The 18736-nt window shown below is 43.6% G+C and overlaps 2 protein-coding genes across 2 annotated transcripts in view; one reads left to right on the top strand and one right to left on the bottom strand.

Moving 5' to 3' along the window:
- The window catches only part of Pde9 (phosphodiesterase 9), a 129803-nt gene that overhangs the window by 11395 nt on the left and 99672 nt on the right, over positions 1 to 18736 (bottom strand). The window contains exons 4-6 of the mRNA XM_089475898.1: positions 16118 to 16443; positions 7487 to 7638; positions 7301 to 7408 (exon numbers count right to left, since the gene is read on the bottom strand). Of these exons, the coding sequence (XP_089332024.1) occupies positions 7301 to 7408; positions 7487 to 7638; positions 16118 to 16443 (586 nt within the window). The remainder of the gene's footprint in view (positions 1 to 7300; positions 7409 to 7486; positions 7639 to 16117; positions 16444 to 18736) is intronic.
- Nep6 (Neprilysin 6) lies at positions 173 to 2257 on the top strand. Its single transcript, XM_018016769.2, has one exon. The coding sequence runs from the start codon at positions 211 to 213 to the stop codon at positions 2188 to 2190; it is 1980 nt and encodes a 659-aa protein (XP_017872258.1). The 5' UTR covers positions 173 to 210; the 3' UTR covers positions 2191 to 2257.

Below are 18736 nucleotides of genomic sequence, written 5' to 3'. Positions count from 1 at the left end.
CTCAGTGGGTAACTTTGGTGCCCGCCCTCGCCTGTTGTCTGTCGGCGCATCAGCACTCGCTAACCCAATCGCCAATGATTTGGCATTGCGCAAAGCGCTCTCAATGTCAGAGCTTATCAGCGACGGCTTATCAGCTGTTGAGCTGTTTAGCAGCTTCGATGCCGAGCTGAGCTGAAATGTCGATCAGTCCGGTTCTAAGAGAAAGTCGGAATGGCAACGTTCAACAATTGTCAATTGGCGTGGCTGTCGCTCCTCCTCCTCCTCCTCGTTGGCCAGAGCTGGGGCAGCGCCACTGTCCACTGTGACCTGTCGGAGGCAGTGGATGCCATGGATGTCAGCAAGCCGCCGTGCGAGAATTTCCACGAGCACGCCTGCGGCAATTGGCATGCGCCGTACGGGCAGCGATCGCTGGGCGCTCACGATATGCGCTCGAAGCTGCGGGCCATGAACAAGCAGCTGCTGGTGCGTCACTTCGAGCTGAATGGTGAGCAGGACACGTCTACGGATCAACTGGCCTCGTTCTACGGCAGCTGCATGAACGGCCGGCAGTCGGTGCACGTCTATATGGATGCAGTGCAGCAGCTGCTGCCGGATTGGCCGCTGCTCAACAATGCGAGCAGCTTCGATTGGCCGCGCGGCAATGCGGCGGTGCGACGCTTCGGCGCCCAGGGCCTGTGGCGTCTCTCGGTGCAGCCCAATTGGCAGGCGGCCGAGCAGCGCGTCTTCTACCTGCTGCCGCCCAGCTTTGAGCTGCTGGGCACGAGCGAGCAGAGCGAGTTTCTCTACCAGCGCTATCTCAAGTACTTGCTGCTGGAGCTGGGTCTGCGAGTGCGGCGTGCTGCCAGCCTGGCCGAGCAGCTGGTCGGCTTCGAGCGGCAGCTGCGCGCGCTGCTGCCGCCATCGACTCAGACGCTCGTGCTACACGCGCCGCAAACGCTGCAGGAGCTGGCCGCACAGCTGCCGCGGCTCCAGCTGCTGGACTACTTCCAAATGCTGCTGGGCGAGCATTATACGACTCAGCTGCTGCTGGTCGCCGACTCCAGCTACTTGCAGCGGCTGCAGGAGCTGGTGCAGCGCGCCGATCCCTGGATCCTGTCCAGCTGGCTGCTGTTGCAGCTGCCGGCACACTTCGAGCTGCATCTGCACGAGGACGCATCGCTGGCCTCCCAGCGTGACCATTGCCTGCAGCAGCTGAATCAGCTGATGCCGCAGCAGCTCTCGCAGCTGCAGCTGCGCCTCCTGCACGGCAGCGATGCGGCAGCCGCAGCGTTCCTCAATCGCACGCAGCTGCAGCTGCAGCAGCTCTTCGACACGATCAAGGCGCAGTTCGAGCGCCTGCTGAATGCCACGCCCATCTTCGAGCAGGACGCCGCGACGCAGACATTGGCGCTGCAGAAGCTGCGCGCGATGCGGCTCCTGCTGTCGCCGCCGCTGTCGCTGCCGCAGCAGTTGGGCGAGGCGCCGCAGCGTGTGCTGCAGTCGCGCAGCTACGACTCGAATCTGTTGCACTTGTCGCGCGCCCAGTCGGAGGCCGAGTTCCAGCTGGGCCTGCAGTGCCTGCAGCTGCCCTGCGAATCGGCCATCACCTGGACGGGCCACTCGGTCGGACCCCTGGACGTCAATGTCTACTACAGGCTGAAGTTGAATGCCATCGAGCTGCCGCTGGGCCTGCTGCGGCCCCCATTGTTGCCCCACTGTGCGGCGGCCGGGCGGGCAGAGGCGGCTGCTCAGCTGATGGGCGGCCTGGGCTACATGATCGGACACGAGCTCATCCACGGCTTCGACTACGATGGCATCAACTACGATGCAGCCGGACGTGTGGCTGGCGGCCAGTGGCCGGCCCGAGCCATCATCAGATTCGGTCTGCGCGCGGGCTGCTATCTGGGCGCACGCTACAGCAATGCCACGCTGACCATCAACGAGAATATTGCGGACAGCGAGGGACTGCGATTGGCCTACGAGGCGTATCGCATGCAGCAGCCGGCAAATGCGACGATGCGACCGTTTTTCGTCGCTTTCGCACAGAATTGGTGCGGACAGGCGGTGGCGCCATCTAGCGGCGCCCTTCAGCATGCATCGCACAGGGAACGGGTCAACAATGTGCTGGGCAACTTCCCAGAGTTCGCCGAGGCCTTCGACTGCAAGGCAGGCAGCCCGATGCATCCGCCGGAGAAGTGCCGCATCTGGTAGCCGGATAAATCATTGTTTTACGGCTGTTTTACAGGGTATATCCGAGAGTAAAGCTTTCCAATATGAATACCCTCGACTACCTCATTCGACTGATGTGGAATTTTTTAAAGTGTGGAAATGTTAGGTGGATAGTAGATAGTAGATATTAGATAGTAGATAGTAGATAGTAGATAGTAGATAGTAGATAGTAGATAGTAGATAGTAGATAGTAGATAGTAGATAGTAGATAGTAGATAGTAGATAGTAGATAGTAGAGAGTAGATAGTAGATATAGATATAGATAGATAGTAGATAGTAGTAGATAGTAAATAATAGATAGTAGATAGTAGATAGTAGATAGTAAGTGGAAGATATTAGATAGTAGGTAGTAGATAGTAGATAGTAGATAGTAGATAGTAGATAGTAGATAGTAGATAGTAGATAGTAGATAGTAGATAGTAGATAGTAGATAGTAGATAGTAGATCGTAGATAGTAGCTAGTAGATAGTAGATAGTAGATAGTAGATAGTAGATAGTAGATAGTAGATAGTAGTAGTAGATAGTAGATAGTAGATAGTAGATAGTAGATAGTAGATAGTAGATAGTAGATAGTAGTAGAGTAGATAGTAGCGAGAGTAGATAGATAGATATAGATATAGATAGTAGATAGTAGTAGATAGTAAATAATAGATAGTAGATAGTAGATAGTAGATAGTAAGTGGAAGATATTAGATAGTAGGTAGTAGATAGTAGATAGTAGATAGTAGATAGTAGATAGTAGATAGTAGATAGTAGATAGTAGATAGTAGATAGTAGATAGTAGATAGTAGATAGTAGATAGTAGATAGTAGATAGTAGATATAGATATAGATAGATAGTAGATAGTAGATATAGATATAGATAGATAGTAGATAGTAGTAGATAGTAAATAATAGATAGTAGATAGTAGATAGTAAATAATAGATAGTAGATTGTAGATAGTAAGTGGAAGATGTTATGATAGTAGATAATCATCAGTCATTCCGGTTGCCCTCAAAAGTATTTCCAACGAAGAGGAATGTGAGATGATTCCCAGTTGATTATTACTTGTGGCAACATGGTAATACACACCCACGACGCAGACAGAGTGAGATAGATAGAGATGGAGCGAGAGAGAGGATGGACCATAGAGTTTGAGGGAGAGGGGAGAGTGCATAAACAATATATGATGTTGACTGCAGGCATGTTTATGCACGGTTAGACAGCGTACAAATAGGCAAAGAGTATCATGTGGCATCGCTCGGCAACTTCTTGGCACTCCCGGCTCCTGCTGCTCCTGCTGCTGCTGCTACTCCGACTGCTGCAGCTGGTGCATAGCATTTCCAAGGCCACTTTTTGTGTGTGTGTGTGTGTGTGTGTGTGTGTGTGTGTGTGTGTGTGTGTGTGTGTGTGTGTGTGTGTGTGTGTGTGTGTGTGCAAGTTTTGCCATTAGAAACTCCCAAAAGTATGCATCAGTTTATGCACGCAAACTTGGCAGCAAAACATCGTGAAGGCGCCCAACGCCGGGACTTTCGAACGTGCCAAACTCTGAGTGCGGTTTGCCAGTGAAGCAAAAGGCGTTGGGGCTGCAGCAGCAGGAGCAGCAGCAGCAGCAGGAGGAGCAGCAGGAGCAGAAGGAGCTGGAGTAGCAGGCAGAGCTGCTTTCATCCTTCGCAGCTTCTGATGACGATAATGCTAATGGTAATGCTAATGCCAATCTTAATGATAATTCGGCTGCTAATGATGATGGTGGGCATGCCCACGCCCATGCCACTCTTCGAGGGTCGTGCCACAAGTTTGAAATTCCAATTTGTTAATTAGTATTTGCTGAGACGTGAATGTTAGCAATGAATTTGTGCAACATTTCCATGTATTTGATATGGTTTTTCTTTGAAAAGCCTTGGTTAGGTTGAGCCTGAAGAGGCAGGAATTGCTATTGATTGAATCTACCAAAAACGTTCAATTGAGTTGAAGATTTGTATATGAAGAGCAAGCGACGATCCCTTATTGAACGGCAAGAATATATTTGTATGAATTCTTATTCTATAGATGATATATTTTCAATAAGGAAGATGAAGAAGTGCTGCTAAGGCGAACTCGACTGTTTTCAGTATAAAAACAATAAAAGTGTCAGTAGGATGAAGGATAGGACTAAAAGGACTGGTAGGGATTTCTTTTCGATAACTATATTTAAGCAGCTGCTTAAGTTATCGATAACACGACGTCGCTAGATTTCTAGATGATCGAATGCATGAAAATACTTCGAAAGAGTTCTCTGAAATTTTGACTAGGTAAATTCGAGTGAGGTCGCTCTTAATACAATTCATGCGACTCATGTGAGTCCTTAAAACTCCTTCAGCAGGAGTAAGCTCTTTAGGATCTTAGTCCAGTAGCCAGGTGCGCCATCTATGACTGTAGCAAGCAGCCTCTCTGAGGTGCCTCTCTGAGGTGCTTTAGCCGGAATAGTCGGTACATCATCCTTCCAGCATATCTGATGCAATATGCCATATGCCAAGGTTAAGACGAGAGATTCGACTTTACCGATGGCTTCAGTTGCCATTCCACTGTCATTTTGGCTACTTTGGATGCCACCCTCGCAGCAGCCAACACCCGTTCGCAATTCAGCATAAAAAACATTTCCGCTTGCAGCCAACTAATCCGACTAATTAATGTTTGCATTTTGTAATATATATGCGCTGCAATGAGTGCAGAAAGTGCACACAACACAAGAATTAAGCCAATTAATCAGAAGCCAAAAGCCACGCGGCAGGGCCGCGGAGCCTGTGGAGGCGGCGATGGACCCGCTGGATGGTCCAGTGCGCTCCTTCGAGGGTATAATAAGCTTAAAGTAGCCAGCGCCGAGGGTCAGCCAGCTAATTGGTATGAGCAATAGTTTATAGTACCATTAAAAGCAGCAGAGGCAGCAGCAGCAGGAGAGGCAGCAGCAGCAGCAGAGGCAGCAGCAGCAGAGGCAGCAGCAGGAGAGGCGGCAGTAGAGGCAGCAGCAGCAGAGGCAGCAGCAGCAGGAGAAGAAAACATCATAATGGCTGGCATTTGCTTTAAAATTTGTATGCTCTGAAGCATGAGCTGTTGCTTGGAATGCAGCTAAAGCAGAGCTTCCACATAATATTTCCCGTTATTGTGTAATTCACGGAATTTGTTGTCATCCCATGACTGCATCAATTTGCATCACAATGGCACGCCATGGAGTATCTAATTAGAATTCATGCTGGCATTAGGCTGCAGACCTAGAATTCAGCTATTGTCCAATCAAGAATTATCGACAGTCCACACGGGGGGGCGGGGATGACGACTCTACCTATGTGAGTGTGTGTGTGATATGCTTTGTGTGTTGTGCGCGCATTTTGATTGAATTAAAAGCGAGAAATGCGATATTTTTACGCACTTCCATTGGCAGCCATCATTGTTGATAGGTTGAATGCAATTTGGAATTTTGAACTCGGAATTGGGAATTTGGAATTTGAGGATTGCAGCTAGCATAAAGCCTGGAATCATGCATTGTTCGTAATTATTATAGGGAGTCATGTAAAAGGGAAACTGGAGTTGAATTCCTATTTGCATTGAGTCTAAAGGCAGCTGATTGATTGAAAGGAAAGGGCGAAACAGAAGGCCGAAGAGTTAGAGAGAGATAGAGAAGGGAGGAAGGAATGAGAGATGAAGGAAAGTAGAGAAGCTTTGTCAGGGGATGGCAAATTAAGATAGAGAGGTGTCAAAGAAAATACTGTAGAAAATATTGCAATGCGAAATAAGACAGAGAGAAGGAGAGAGAGAGAAAGAGAGAGAGAGTGAGAGACAGAGAGAAAGAGAGCGAGAGAATGGGAGAGAAAGTGACGTGACAGGTGTAATAGTAAAGAATAAGATTGTGATAAGGGAAGTGACTCAGGGAGAGTGAATGATAGAGAGAGAGAGAGAGAGAGACATAGAAGGGGAAAGAGATAAAGAGAGACAGACAGTAAGAGAGAGAGAGTGACAGTGAGAGAGGGAGAGAGGGAGAGAAGGGGAAAGAGAGAACGAGGGGGGAGGAAGAGAGATAGAGAGCAAGGAGTGTTAAATGAAAGGGAAGATAGCAGAGGGGAGATATAAAATAAGAGAGAGCAATTGAGCGAATATAAAGAGATAGCAATAGAGAGACATAGAGAGAAGGCGCTATAAACAAAGGAATATGTAGAGCTTGCCCTAACGTTAAATACTCAAGATCTATAGCTGAATAAATTCCGAAAGCATATTTTATTACGGCTTAAAATTGCCCGGCAAAAGATGAGAAGCAACAGGATAAAAATTATTTTGCTGCTACAGTCGCATTTTATTTATTTCATATCTTCTTTTTGGCACGATATTCGCATTGAAAGGCCACAGAATCAGAAACCGAATCAGATTCGGTGTCCGAATCCGAATCAAATTGAGTTTACGCAAAAATGCTTCAATCATAATGCGCGTATTTCTTTTATAAGTATTTTCAAAAAGCAGCTTAACTGCAATTTGTGAGTATTAAATCGGTTTGCCATTGCCCCTAGCAGAGCACCTGCCCAGCCTGTCCCCAGCGCCCCAACGGCACCAACGGGCTCCACCTGCTCCGCCCTTGTCGGCTGCGTGCCCGTTCGCTGTGTCATCGTGTGCCAAAAGGGTGTCGCATACAATTGCATAGAATGCAATAAGCTGAAGCAGCGACAACGACAAAGACGACAGGGACTGTCAGCGAGAGAGAGAGAGAGAGAGAGGGATATATATATAGAGAGAGAGTGAGAAAGAGAGCCATGGAGTTAACTGCTTCAGCTGAGCTGAGCAGCAAATCGATAAGCCTGCCAGGTGGCAGCTGTTACTGCTGTTGGCCATGTTGTCCATGTTGGCCATGTTGTCCGCTCCGTCCGCACCGTCCACTCCGTCCGTGTTGGGTGTTAATTAGGGCAACGGCAAACGGTGCCGACGTTTAATGCAACATCATTTTGTACGTGCCGCGCATAAAATGGACTCAAGCAAAGTTGGCAATTAAATTGCTGGCTGCCAGCTCGCATTTGATCCAATCCCCATTGCCCATTGCCCTCAGCCCTACGTCCCTCAGCTCTACGCCAACTGCCCTGGCTGTAATACTCACTTGAATGTGTCACGGCTAAAGTTCTTGAATATATTGCACTCGGGATGCTCCAGCAAACGGAATGCAATCGAACAATGATGATTCTCCAGCGGCGAGATATCGTTGTATCTATAAGCAAATGGGAAAAAAAAGGATTTATATATAGTAACTATAACTATATCTATATGCATATAGGTAGTGCCTTACCTGAGTGCCAGTTCGGTGCGTGCATTGATCTGATAGATGTTGTTGTAGCCAGGATGATCGAGATCGTGGCAAATGCAGGATACGAGCAATATGAGGCATTCCAGATCGCCCAGACGAGTCAGTAAATTCGCTTGGCGTGTAATCGCATACATCTACAAGTATATTCGAGAAATTTGAATTCATTACTCAATTGTAAATACCCTGTAAGTGCATAGATTGTGTAGTGTATCGCTGTTGATAACTTTGAAACTTAGGGTACGCTTTCGTTTAGAATACCCTATAGCAAGCACATATATATTTAATTTTAGTCTAGTTTCTTAAGTTTAAGCCAGAAATAAAGTGTGTTCAATCAATCATAATCAATCAATCACAATACTCTATCATTGTTTATCATCAGTATTGGATCCGCCACAGGCTGCTGGAGTACCTGATCTTAGTATCAACTCAAACTGTTACAACTTGTACCATTAAACTCCTCAGACCCTAATCAATCAATCAGTCAAGTCACTCAATCAATCACATGATGAACGCATTTCTTCAATCACATTTCATTTCATATATTAGTTGATCAACCTAAATAGGTTTTATACAGTGCCTTTAAGGGGTATCTCATTAGTCAGGCTGAGCTCCGAATGCTGCTGTCAACTGACATGAGTGAGTCCATCAATCAATCACATATTTGTATATAGTACACTTGCAGTCCAGCTAGCCCTTTGCCTGCTTTCAAGGGGTATCTTATGTGTCATCCTGTCAACTGCAGTTGGGCACGCTTTTCACTTTTCAAACTATTTTTCACTTGCTTTCTCATGCTCCCAGTTTCTGTCCCTCTCCCTCTCCCTCTCTCTCTCTCTCTCTGTGTTGGTCTTTAACACCCATTCTCCATCTTGAATTGTCTCTCAATTTGGCTAATTAAAGAAAGTGGCGGAGCTGGGCCGGCCTCGGCGAGTGCAACTGGTTGGCTGGCAGCGAGCGCACTTTTAATGTTGCAAACTATTAAGCCAAATCGCATTTGATGCTTAAACTTGGCCAGCAGCCTTAGCGGCAGCCCTTGGCAGAGCTAACGGTATAGGTATTGCTGGTATTGGTAAAGGTAGAGCTGAAAGCCAACTTAATTTGTCCGCTGCAAACGGCTGCGAAACCTTTGCAATTACTAGCAGCTACTAGAGCAGCACTCAGGAGCAGACGCCTCGCCTCCTGCTGGGCGACAGAGTGATAGGGCCAGGGGCAGGGGCAGTGGGCGTGCGGGCGGGTGGTCGGTAGGTGAGTAGAGGTTGTGGTAGAGAGCTGGTTAGATGGTTGGTTAAGAGACCCTTAAGGAATTTCAACAGCGTTCAATTTAAGCTTTTTGAAATACAAAAGCAGCGTAAAGTTTGCTTTGCTCAACAAAGTTGGACTTGGCAATTGAGGGGTCGAGGAATCTAGTATTGGATAGATACATATATATATATATATATACATATAGATCTGGTGCTTGAGGGCTCGCTTAAGTTTTGCTGTTGCACAAGTTTTCGGTCGTCGTCGTCGCTGCGTTTACTTTGGCATTAAGCAGCGCTGTGTGAATGCAAAATCTTTGCTGGGGCGTGACAAAGCGCAGCTGGGAGTGTTTGGTGGTTGGGTGGGAGGGGGGGGGGGGGGGGGGGGGGTGCAGGCGTCTGCTATTGCTGCTATAAATTTATGCAAATGCAAATGCTGTTTGCATTTCGAATTTCGCAAGTTTATCTAAATTCATTGTCAGCAAACAGACGCAACGACCATGTGGAAAGTGTCAGCTCAACCCACAAAAGCCCATCACCCGCCGCCATAAGCTCAGCCCCAGCACCAGCACCAGTTCCAGTGCCAGCCCCAAGCCCAGACCGCCACAATGCTCGACAGCCATTCACAACACTCGCAAAAGTTTTGCAGCGTCAACACCCCGAGGAAATCAACTACAACTTGCAACTGCCAACTGGCAACTGGCAACTGGCAAACTGCACTTTGTTAATGAAAAGCTGAGCTGATGCGTCGCTCATTTGGTAACGGGCATAAAAAAATAAAAAAAAAAAACAACGAAAAAACGTGAAAAAGAAAAACACTTTGTAATAATGTGTGTGTGTGTTTGTGTGTGTGTGTGTGCTGCTCTCCAAACGCCAACTGGGCCCATTGTCAGCTCAATAGCTCAGTCAGACATTTATTGGTTTTACCCTGTAATTCATGCCTGGGCTAGCACCAGAAGGGTATATCCAGTAGCAGTACTACTTAGAAGGCAGCACCCTGTCGAGTATGGAAGGGTAGTTTCTATCGAACAGCAATGTCGGGCAATGGAGAACAGGGCGAGATCTGCATGGTGCCCTAAAATAGTAGGGTATCTGCGACCCGTGACTATATCCTGTCAAATAGCAAAAGGATATCTCCATAGTGGCCCAGCTCATTCAACAATAGCTCAAGAATGCGCCAGACCCCTGCCTCAAACTTGTTTTTCATCATAATTTTGCGAGCTTCGCATTTTCCATTTGAAACGCAGAAGTCAAAACAAACTCATTGCTAACAAATATAAGATTCACGTGCTATTCACATTGGGAATAGTCGCGAGGGTCGAATATACAATGTTACCGCCTATGAGCCCCGCCTTCGAAAACATGATTAATCCTTACGGCCCTACACTTGTGGTAGATATGGACTACTTATATATCGGACTTGGATATCGAAAGATATTTAGCTCTATAGTTGTCAGATTATACTGAGAGAGAGAGAGAGAGAGAGAGAGGGAGAAAGAGAGTGAGAGAGTGATAGAGAGAGAGAAGCAGAGAGAGAGAAAGAGAGGTAGATATTTAGATATAATAGCATAATAATATGTAACAAGAAATCGAATCATCCCATTCAAAATTCATTTGCTAACTGAGCCTCTACAGGGTATCATGCGAGTCAAGCATATGTACTTGAATGTATTATTTTGTTTTGCATACGATTTTTTGTTGTTGTATTCGTGCATTGTTGTTGTCTATGACAGGAAGGCAAAAGCGAAAGCCGCTTAACGGCTGTTTGTGTCCTGTCCGTAGAGACGGAGCGGCAGAGAGAGAGATAAATGTATATATATAAATAGCAAGTGAGAGAGAGAGAGAGAGAGAGAGAAGGCGAAGTAGTTGGGGGCGAGGAAATTACATGGACCATACATACATGAGTGCCTATGCAAATGGACGCCCATTGAATTGTAAAATACAGGCGAACGCATATGCAGACGCGTATAGCGGCCATTTTGTAGTTTAGACAACGAGAGCTGCCCCACAAGTTAAGCCATTGAGGCCGCACAGCGTAGATCAAGGAGTTTTAGATTAAGTGTCATATGCCGAGAGGACTCACAAAAACCGCCTATGCAATGTATTTGTATGCATTATGAGCAGATTGTAGCTCAATAAAAGCTAGGGTATTGCACTACATTGGGTATATTGGCTAAGCAATAGCTGGTATATTGAAATGTGCAATTAGAGAGCCAAGCTTAGAGGGTAACTTGTGGTATATCAGTGCCGATGACTTGCAGCAGTTGCTGAGTGCCTAGATTATAGGGTTGTCAAATATTTTAAAAATATCGTACCGATGATATTTTATGTTTTGAAAAATATCAATATGATATTTGATATGCAACTTTAAAAATACCGATATATCAAAATATTTAGATTTTTAATAACTGGTTTCCCACAATAAATTCATCATCCGTGCCAAAAAAAAAAAAAAGAATAATAAGAATAAGTATTTTTTATTTATATGATTTATAACGGTATAGCTCCAGTATTCGGTACTTAAAACTATCATAGTGTTTATTTTCATATGCGACGCCATATCTGATGTGCTAGGCTCTTGTTTTTATTACTTTAAGACACACTACACTACATTTGCATGTTCCAATTTTTAAGTCAGAATAATTCGTTTTTACCATATTCCATTTTTATATTTTACGCTAGGTTCTTTTAACACTCAAATACATAAAAAATATCTTTAAAATATATTCGATATTTAGACAACAAATATATTCCGATATAAATATATTTTCATAGAAAAAAAACGATATATTGATATTTTTATATACTTTTGACAACCCTGTTAGACAAATTCTTATATGGTAAATACTTGCCTAGGGTATCTTGTGGCCCATCAGTGCATATGATTGCCGCATTTGCGGCAGTGCGAGCCGCAAGCATTCAGCATTTGCTGTAGCATAAGCCTACCGCCAGCCTACAGCACAAATGTTATTTAAATAATCGATTGCTTATCGCCTATCGATATCGCATGCTCAATGCGCGCAGCCACTGTTGTGCCGGCAGCAACAGCAACAGCAACGAGAACAACAGCAACAATAGCAATGGAAATAATAATAACAATTGTTGTCCTTTGTGTGGCCACCTAAAAAGCCGAGCGCCTGAATTGTAAAGAGCTAGAGAGACGCGACGCGACTCGACTCGACGTGACTCGACACGACTCATGCGTTCGCTGTATGTTTTTACCTTAGCGAAACTATTTGGCAGCAAACAGTGAAAATGCAAGATGCAGGCGGCAAGTTGCGAAAAAATTGTGAACTGTGAACTGTGAGCTGCTTTCAACTTGAGTCTGGGAGCGCATTTTGTGGCAGAAGCTTGCGGCATGCCACATGTGAAACAATTGCAGCTTGCCTTGCGTGCAACCTTGCTGCCCCGGGGCCATATTCATCTCCAATTCTCTTTCAGCTCTTCGCTTTTCCGTTCCGTATTCCATAAATTTTCCACTTTTCCCTTATTTTTTCGGGGCGCTTTTGTTGTCAAAAGTTGAAATGTTTTTTTTCTTTTCTTTTTCTTTCTTTCTTGTTGTTGTTTTCTTTTCATTTTTTTAAGTTTTCCGTTTGCTTGTTATAAAGCCAAAGGCCACACGGCACATAGCACGCATGTATATACAGTACAGTAAAGCCTGGTTAAAGCTGCAAGTTTTATTTTCTTAACTTTAGTTTCACTTCACACTGCAACGTTTTCCAACACTGAACACAATCGTATTGCCAATTTGGTATACGTATATTGTCTTGATGTATACCAACATTATCTCATACAGTTTCAATGCGTTAACCAATACTACATTTTCTTGAGGGGCAGTAGAATTCCTTGCCTAAGCTGATCGTTTATCTACACTATAGCTTTATTGAATATCGATGAATTCTTCAACAGTTTACCAACACTAAATGTTAAATTTTTGCATTAATGTTTAGGAACACCGAATTCTAGTTTGTGAATAAAACTTTAATAAAAACGTCTTTCAACACTATATAAGTTACCATTTAGCTATAAGATTTGTAGCAGCTATAAGAAAGTCAATTAAGTTGAAACGTTTAGCAACATTAGCTTAAAACATACCCAACTAACAACACTATATATAATTAAATTAATTGTTTGCCATTATTATTTCAACTATTTTCCAATGGACGCTTACCAACACTATTTTAAAATTTTTAATTCGTCTTCCACCACGCTTTGATTAATCTATAAACTATTTCGAGTATAATATCAAATGCTCTGTAATTGTATGTCTCTAATGATATTTATCGATAAATTCGGCTAGCGTTTTTTGCACCTTTAAGGTGCTCTACGGTCCAGTTCTGGAGGCCAAGCAGCTTCAAGATGCCAACTAACAACAGCAAATTAATAATTCATCGTTGCCCCAAACGAACAGCAAAATAAACTATATGCATATATTTTTATATATATACATACATACATATCTACTATATGTGTATGTATAAAGAGTGAAAGTTTCATTTGGTAAAAATTTAGGTTAAAAACTCGGCTCGCAAAATGCTTCGTTGGCACTTGAGCATCTAAGTGGGTCGCCTTCGTTTTCTTGTTTTCATTTCTTTTTCTTTATTCATTTTTGTTTTTGTGTTTTGTGAATTTTGGCCAACAGAATTTGCAATTCGCTAGCCTCTGGTTAGCGCTGTTAATATACACTAAGATGGGGTCTTGCGGCTGGACTATTAAGTATGCAAAGTATGTATATACAGAGGGATATACATATAGCTAAAGAAATATATAATACGTTGGCCTTGGCATTGCTGTGCACTAAATGCTATTGTTGTTGTTTACCAACACTGTTTTTCAAAACTTACAAGATATATATAAATTTGTATCATATACTTTCTTTGTCTTTTTTCGTTTACCAACACTGCTTTTTTCTCAAAACTTATGACACATAAATATGTCGGGTCTTCGTTATCATGTTCGTAGTTAACTATTTCATCATCGGATGGAATAGTCGTCACTTTTCTATCAGCCCTTGCCGACATATTCTTCTTAACGCTGGAGCTGCGTAAATTCTGTGTACGTGTGTTCATATTTTCAAATGCAAGTCATCTGCCCCGAGTCGTCTTCTGACAATCTGGCAATACTACACGTTGCCACCTCATAACACTACGTGACACGGACTACACTCAGCAATCGAGAAGTTTAGTAATCCTGATTGCCACTCACAGCATATAACTATCGATATTACCAATCGATATCTACAGTCATTCTCCGACAAATATGTATCATATAATTTATTTGTCTTCTGTCGTTTACCAACACTGTTTTCCATAACTTATAAGTCATACATATATACATTTGTATAACATAATTTCTTTGTCTTCTGCCGTTTACCAGCACTGTTTTCTAAAACTTATAAGACATATATAGATTTGTATCATATAATTTATTTGCCATTTGTCGTTTACCCACACTGTTTTTCAAATTTGCATCATATAATTTTTTGCTACATATATATATGTAGGACATCTGAGCGTCGGCTAGGCCTGATTGAATGTTTGTTTCCTGCTTTTTAATTTTTTATTTTCATGTTTTTTTTTTTCTTTGCTGTTGTGTTGCGCTTGGTCCAAATGCTTGACGAGTGCTTTTTTTCGGTTAGTGGCCAGTCAGCTTGTTTGTCTGTCTGCCAGTTGTTGTTGCTCTGCTGCTGCTCGTTGTTGTTGCTGTTGCTCTTGTTGTTGCTGTTGCAGCGAGGAGTGAACAACATTTGGCGCGTCCATTTCTTTGGCTCTTCAGTTGTTGCTATTTTTATGTGCTGTGTGTGTGTGAGTGTATGTATATATACATACATATAAATATGTCTGTGTGTGTGTGCGTGTGTTTGTTCTGGTAGCTATAAATAGGCCTTTTCTTACACACACACACACAGCCAGACACACTCAGTCGGCCTTTGGCGTTTTCTGTTGCATACAACGCGGCGTCCATTGTTCAGCTGCATACAAACTGGTATACACACACACAAGCACACGCATAGAGAGAGAGATAACAAATATTGATTGCATGCAGCTGAGGCATTCTTTTCCCACATACATGCATACATACATATATATCTACATGCTCTTGTGGAGAACTATTCATATTTCAATGTATTTAGCAAGCATCTCTTCAATACAATTTACAATTGAATTCAATTTGAGGCGCTGAGCAGTCTGTGCGGGCCATGTGTGCAGGGATAACCAAAGGACATTTGCATTTCTGTTATTATAAATAGTTAAGCTGCATTTAAGGCTTGAATACATCAACTGACAGATAACAAGGCAAAGGCAGAGGCAGAGGCAGAGACAGCGCCAGGTATTTAGAGTAAGAGCAAATGCTTAAATGAAACTATTAAGTTTGCATTCGGAAATTTCTTATTTTGCATACAAATTCCTTTGCAATACTGTGCAGACATGGGATGAGCTATTATTTATTTATATATGAACTATCTGAGAGAAAGCTAAATAGATTTAGACTTTACATAGAATCAATTTAGATTAAAGTTCATAATGAATGAGATTATAGAAAACTTTTTACAAGCATTATCCAACACTTGATTCTTTGCTTTCTGCAACACTTCAGACCTTTAAAGCATTGTCAGCGAGGTAGACGGAAATATATAAGTGACTCTACATAGTGCTAAATTCTGGTATAGCACATGCAGCTTATCGATAACTTTTTAAATTGTCCTACAAATCGATTAAAATCGATATCAAGTCTTACCTCCTTGGCACATCTTTAAGGGTTAAGAGCTACGCCTTAAATAGACTTTTTACAAGCATTATCCAACACTTGATTCTTTGCTTTCTGAAACACTTAAGACCTTTAAGGCATTGTCAGCGAGGTAGACGGAAATATATAAGTGACTCTACATAGTGCTAAATTCTTGTATAGCACATGCAGCTTATCGATAACTTTTTAAATTGTCCTACAAATCGATTAAAATCGATATCAAGTCTTACCTCCTTGGCACATCTTTAAGGGTTAAGAGCTACGCCTTAAATAGACTTTTTACAAGCATTATCCAACACTTGATTCTTTGCTTTCTGAAACACTTAAGACCTTTAAGGCATTGTCAGCGAGGTAGACGGAAATATATAAGTGACTCTACATAGTGCTAAATTCTTGTATAGCACATGCAGCTTATCGATAACTTTTTAAATTGTCCTACAAATCGATTAAAATCGATATCAAGTCTTACCTCCTTGGCACATCTTTAAGGGTTAAGAGCTACGCTTTAAATAGATGCAGCTTAGAGATGTTAGGCTATTCACTAAGCAAATAACTCTTACTTGAGCTACCCGATCTATTCGCACCTATTACAAACATAAACATACACTTAGCCGATATCTAATACACTTACCATTTGGGCAACACAGAAGCAGTGTCGAAAATTGTGAAATGGCACCTCGTTGTAGTGCTTGTAGACCTCGTAGAGCCACTCGCGCAGCGTGTCGACGGGTATGCTGAACTTCTCAACGAAGCCGAGCTCAAGGAACATGGTCTGCATTAGGTGTATGACATCCGCATCGCCCCATTCGTATGAATCGAACGCCGGCAGACGTAAGGCCGCCTTAACCTCATCCGAAAAATTGGTATCACAAATTTGCAGGAAGCGACGCTTCACCTCCTGATGCTTTGGTAGACTGCTCTTGCGATGTGGCGGGCCCAATGGCCGATTGGAGAGACCTGAAGAGGGTGAATTCAAAAGCGGATGGAGCTCAAATTAGATAGACACAGATACAGGTACATGTACAGATACAGGTACAGATACTAATATAGATATAAAATCGACACAAATACATATATACATATATCATTTGGATTTTTTTTCTTCTCATTTCAAGAATACGGAAATCAGTCAAGTGGGCGGCTGTGTAGGTCTGTCTGTTGCTGTTGTCGCCGGTTGCTTCTGTTCATGTTGCTGTTGTTGTTGCTGCTGTCGGCTGAGGCAATAAATAAATCAGCAAATTGAAACAGGAAATACAGTTGGGGTAGTTGGACCGACTGGTGGTAGCCATGGCAATTTGGATTATTGCAAATGAAGAGCCATAAACAAGGCCAAACGACAGACAAACTCAGCTAACAGAGAGACAGCGCGACGGAGAGGCAGCGAGAGGGAGAGGGGGAGATATACAGAGACAGAGAGAGCGTAACCAAATCGAACTCCAGTGAAAAGTGAAAACGGAACAGAGCAAACGCTGAAATGGCGGAAATACATTGGCCGTACCATAAACAAAAAAAAAAAAAAAAAAAAAACAACTGGGCAACTGGGAAGCTGGGCGGCTGGGCGTGGCACCCAGGCTAACAGCTTGTAGTTTAGGTCGCTGCATGCGCTTCTGCCATGGGCGGGAAATTAAATTTTCAATCGGCCGCACGCTTCACCGACCTGACGAAGCAGCTAAAAAGCAACAACAACAACAACAAAAACTACAACAACGCCAGGTGTGTGTCCATGTGACACAGGTGCGCCGCACTCGCTGAGCTGTCGATCTGTGGCTGATGAATAGTAACCAAAAAAATGAGAGAGAGAGAGAGAGAGACGGAAATAGAGAGAGAAAGGGGCAGGGAAAACCTAGACTGACTTGCAAAATTCGCTGACAATTGCCACAAAATGCAGCAGCGCGACAATCGAGCAGCGGCCACCACACACCGCACACCGCACACTCGCAACCATCTGGCAACACTTGCGGTCAGCGAATTGCGCTATGCAACACTGGCCAGTTGACAAAACTATTTGCAGCTGGAATTCCATTGCGTTTCATTTCGTTTCGTTTTACTTCAATTTCGCTGGAATTGTGCACGAAAAATTCGTTTAAGTGGGGGTCAAATGAATTGGTTTTCCATAAGGATTTTTTTACAGGGTATTGAAATGCGGAGAGAACTTTTAGCATAATTGTTGATTGAAGATTGGTAGAAGGAGAGGTGACGGAAGGAGGTGTGAGAGAAGGAGGTGTGAGAGAAGGAGGTGTGAGAGAAGGAGGGGTGGCAAAAGGAGGTGCGTATGAAGGAGGGGTGGAAAAAGTAGGTGTGAGAGAAAGAGGTGTGAGGGAAGAAGGTGTTAGAGAAGAAGGGGTGGCAAGAGGAGATGTGAAAGAAGGAGGTGCGAGAGAAAGAGGGGTGACGGAAGGAGGTGTGAGAGAAGGAGGGGTGGAAAAAGGAGGTGCGTATGAAGGTGGGGCGGAAGGAGGTGTGAGAGGAGGAGGTGTGAGAGGAGGAGGTGTGAGAGAAGGAGGGGTGGCAAAAGAAGGTGTGAGAGAAGGAAGGAGGCGTGGTTCGAGTAGAATTGGTACAATGTGGACTGTCAGAAGGAGGCGTGATAAAGGCAAGGATAACAGCAGGAGGCAGTAGTAGGAGTAAACATGAGAGAAAGAGGGGTGAACGAAAGAGGTCTGGTAGAAGGAGGCGTGACTGAAGGATACATGTGAGCCTATGAGTATAGTCTATAGAGTATATATATTCTTGATCAGCTGAATTAACCATTCGTTTGTCCGTCTGTCCGACCGTCCGTCCTTCCATAGAATCGTACGAATCCACAACAGATTAAAATTTTCCTATTTATGTATAAAAGTCTGACGATAACTCATTCCATTTACTTGTTGTATCTCAAAATCGATATACAGTTAAATCGATCAAAATCGATATTTTTTATTCTGCTCATTTAACTAGGGATTCTAAACACACCATTTAGCTAACTGCGATCATAATTTGTCTGCAGCACAGCACACAAATTAAATGTTTCAAGCGGCAGCTCTGCCCAGAGTTCCGGGTAATCCCATTGTCAAACACTGCCAACTGGTGGAGCCACTCAAACTTGCATTAACTGAAATTTGCCAACACTGTTTCCTCTAATGACTTTGCTGCATGCGCAGTTTATCCTCTATATTAACTTTATTTGCAATGAAATTGTTTTTAAATAGTTGTTTTCAGTTAGTTGCAAATGACAATTAGTTCGGATTTCACATGTGTGTGTGGGTGTGTG

Source organism: Drosophila arizonae, chromosome X, assembly GCF_054131065.1.
Source record: "Drosophila arizonae isolate 15081-1271.41 chromosome X, UAZ_ARI_1.0, whole genome shotgun sequence".
Lineage (NCBI taxonomy): Eukaryota > Metazoa > Arthropoda > Insecta > Diptera > Drosophilidae > Drosophila > Drosophila arizonae.
This window is presented reverse-complemented; position numbering and strand designations above follow the sequence as displayed.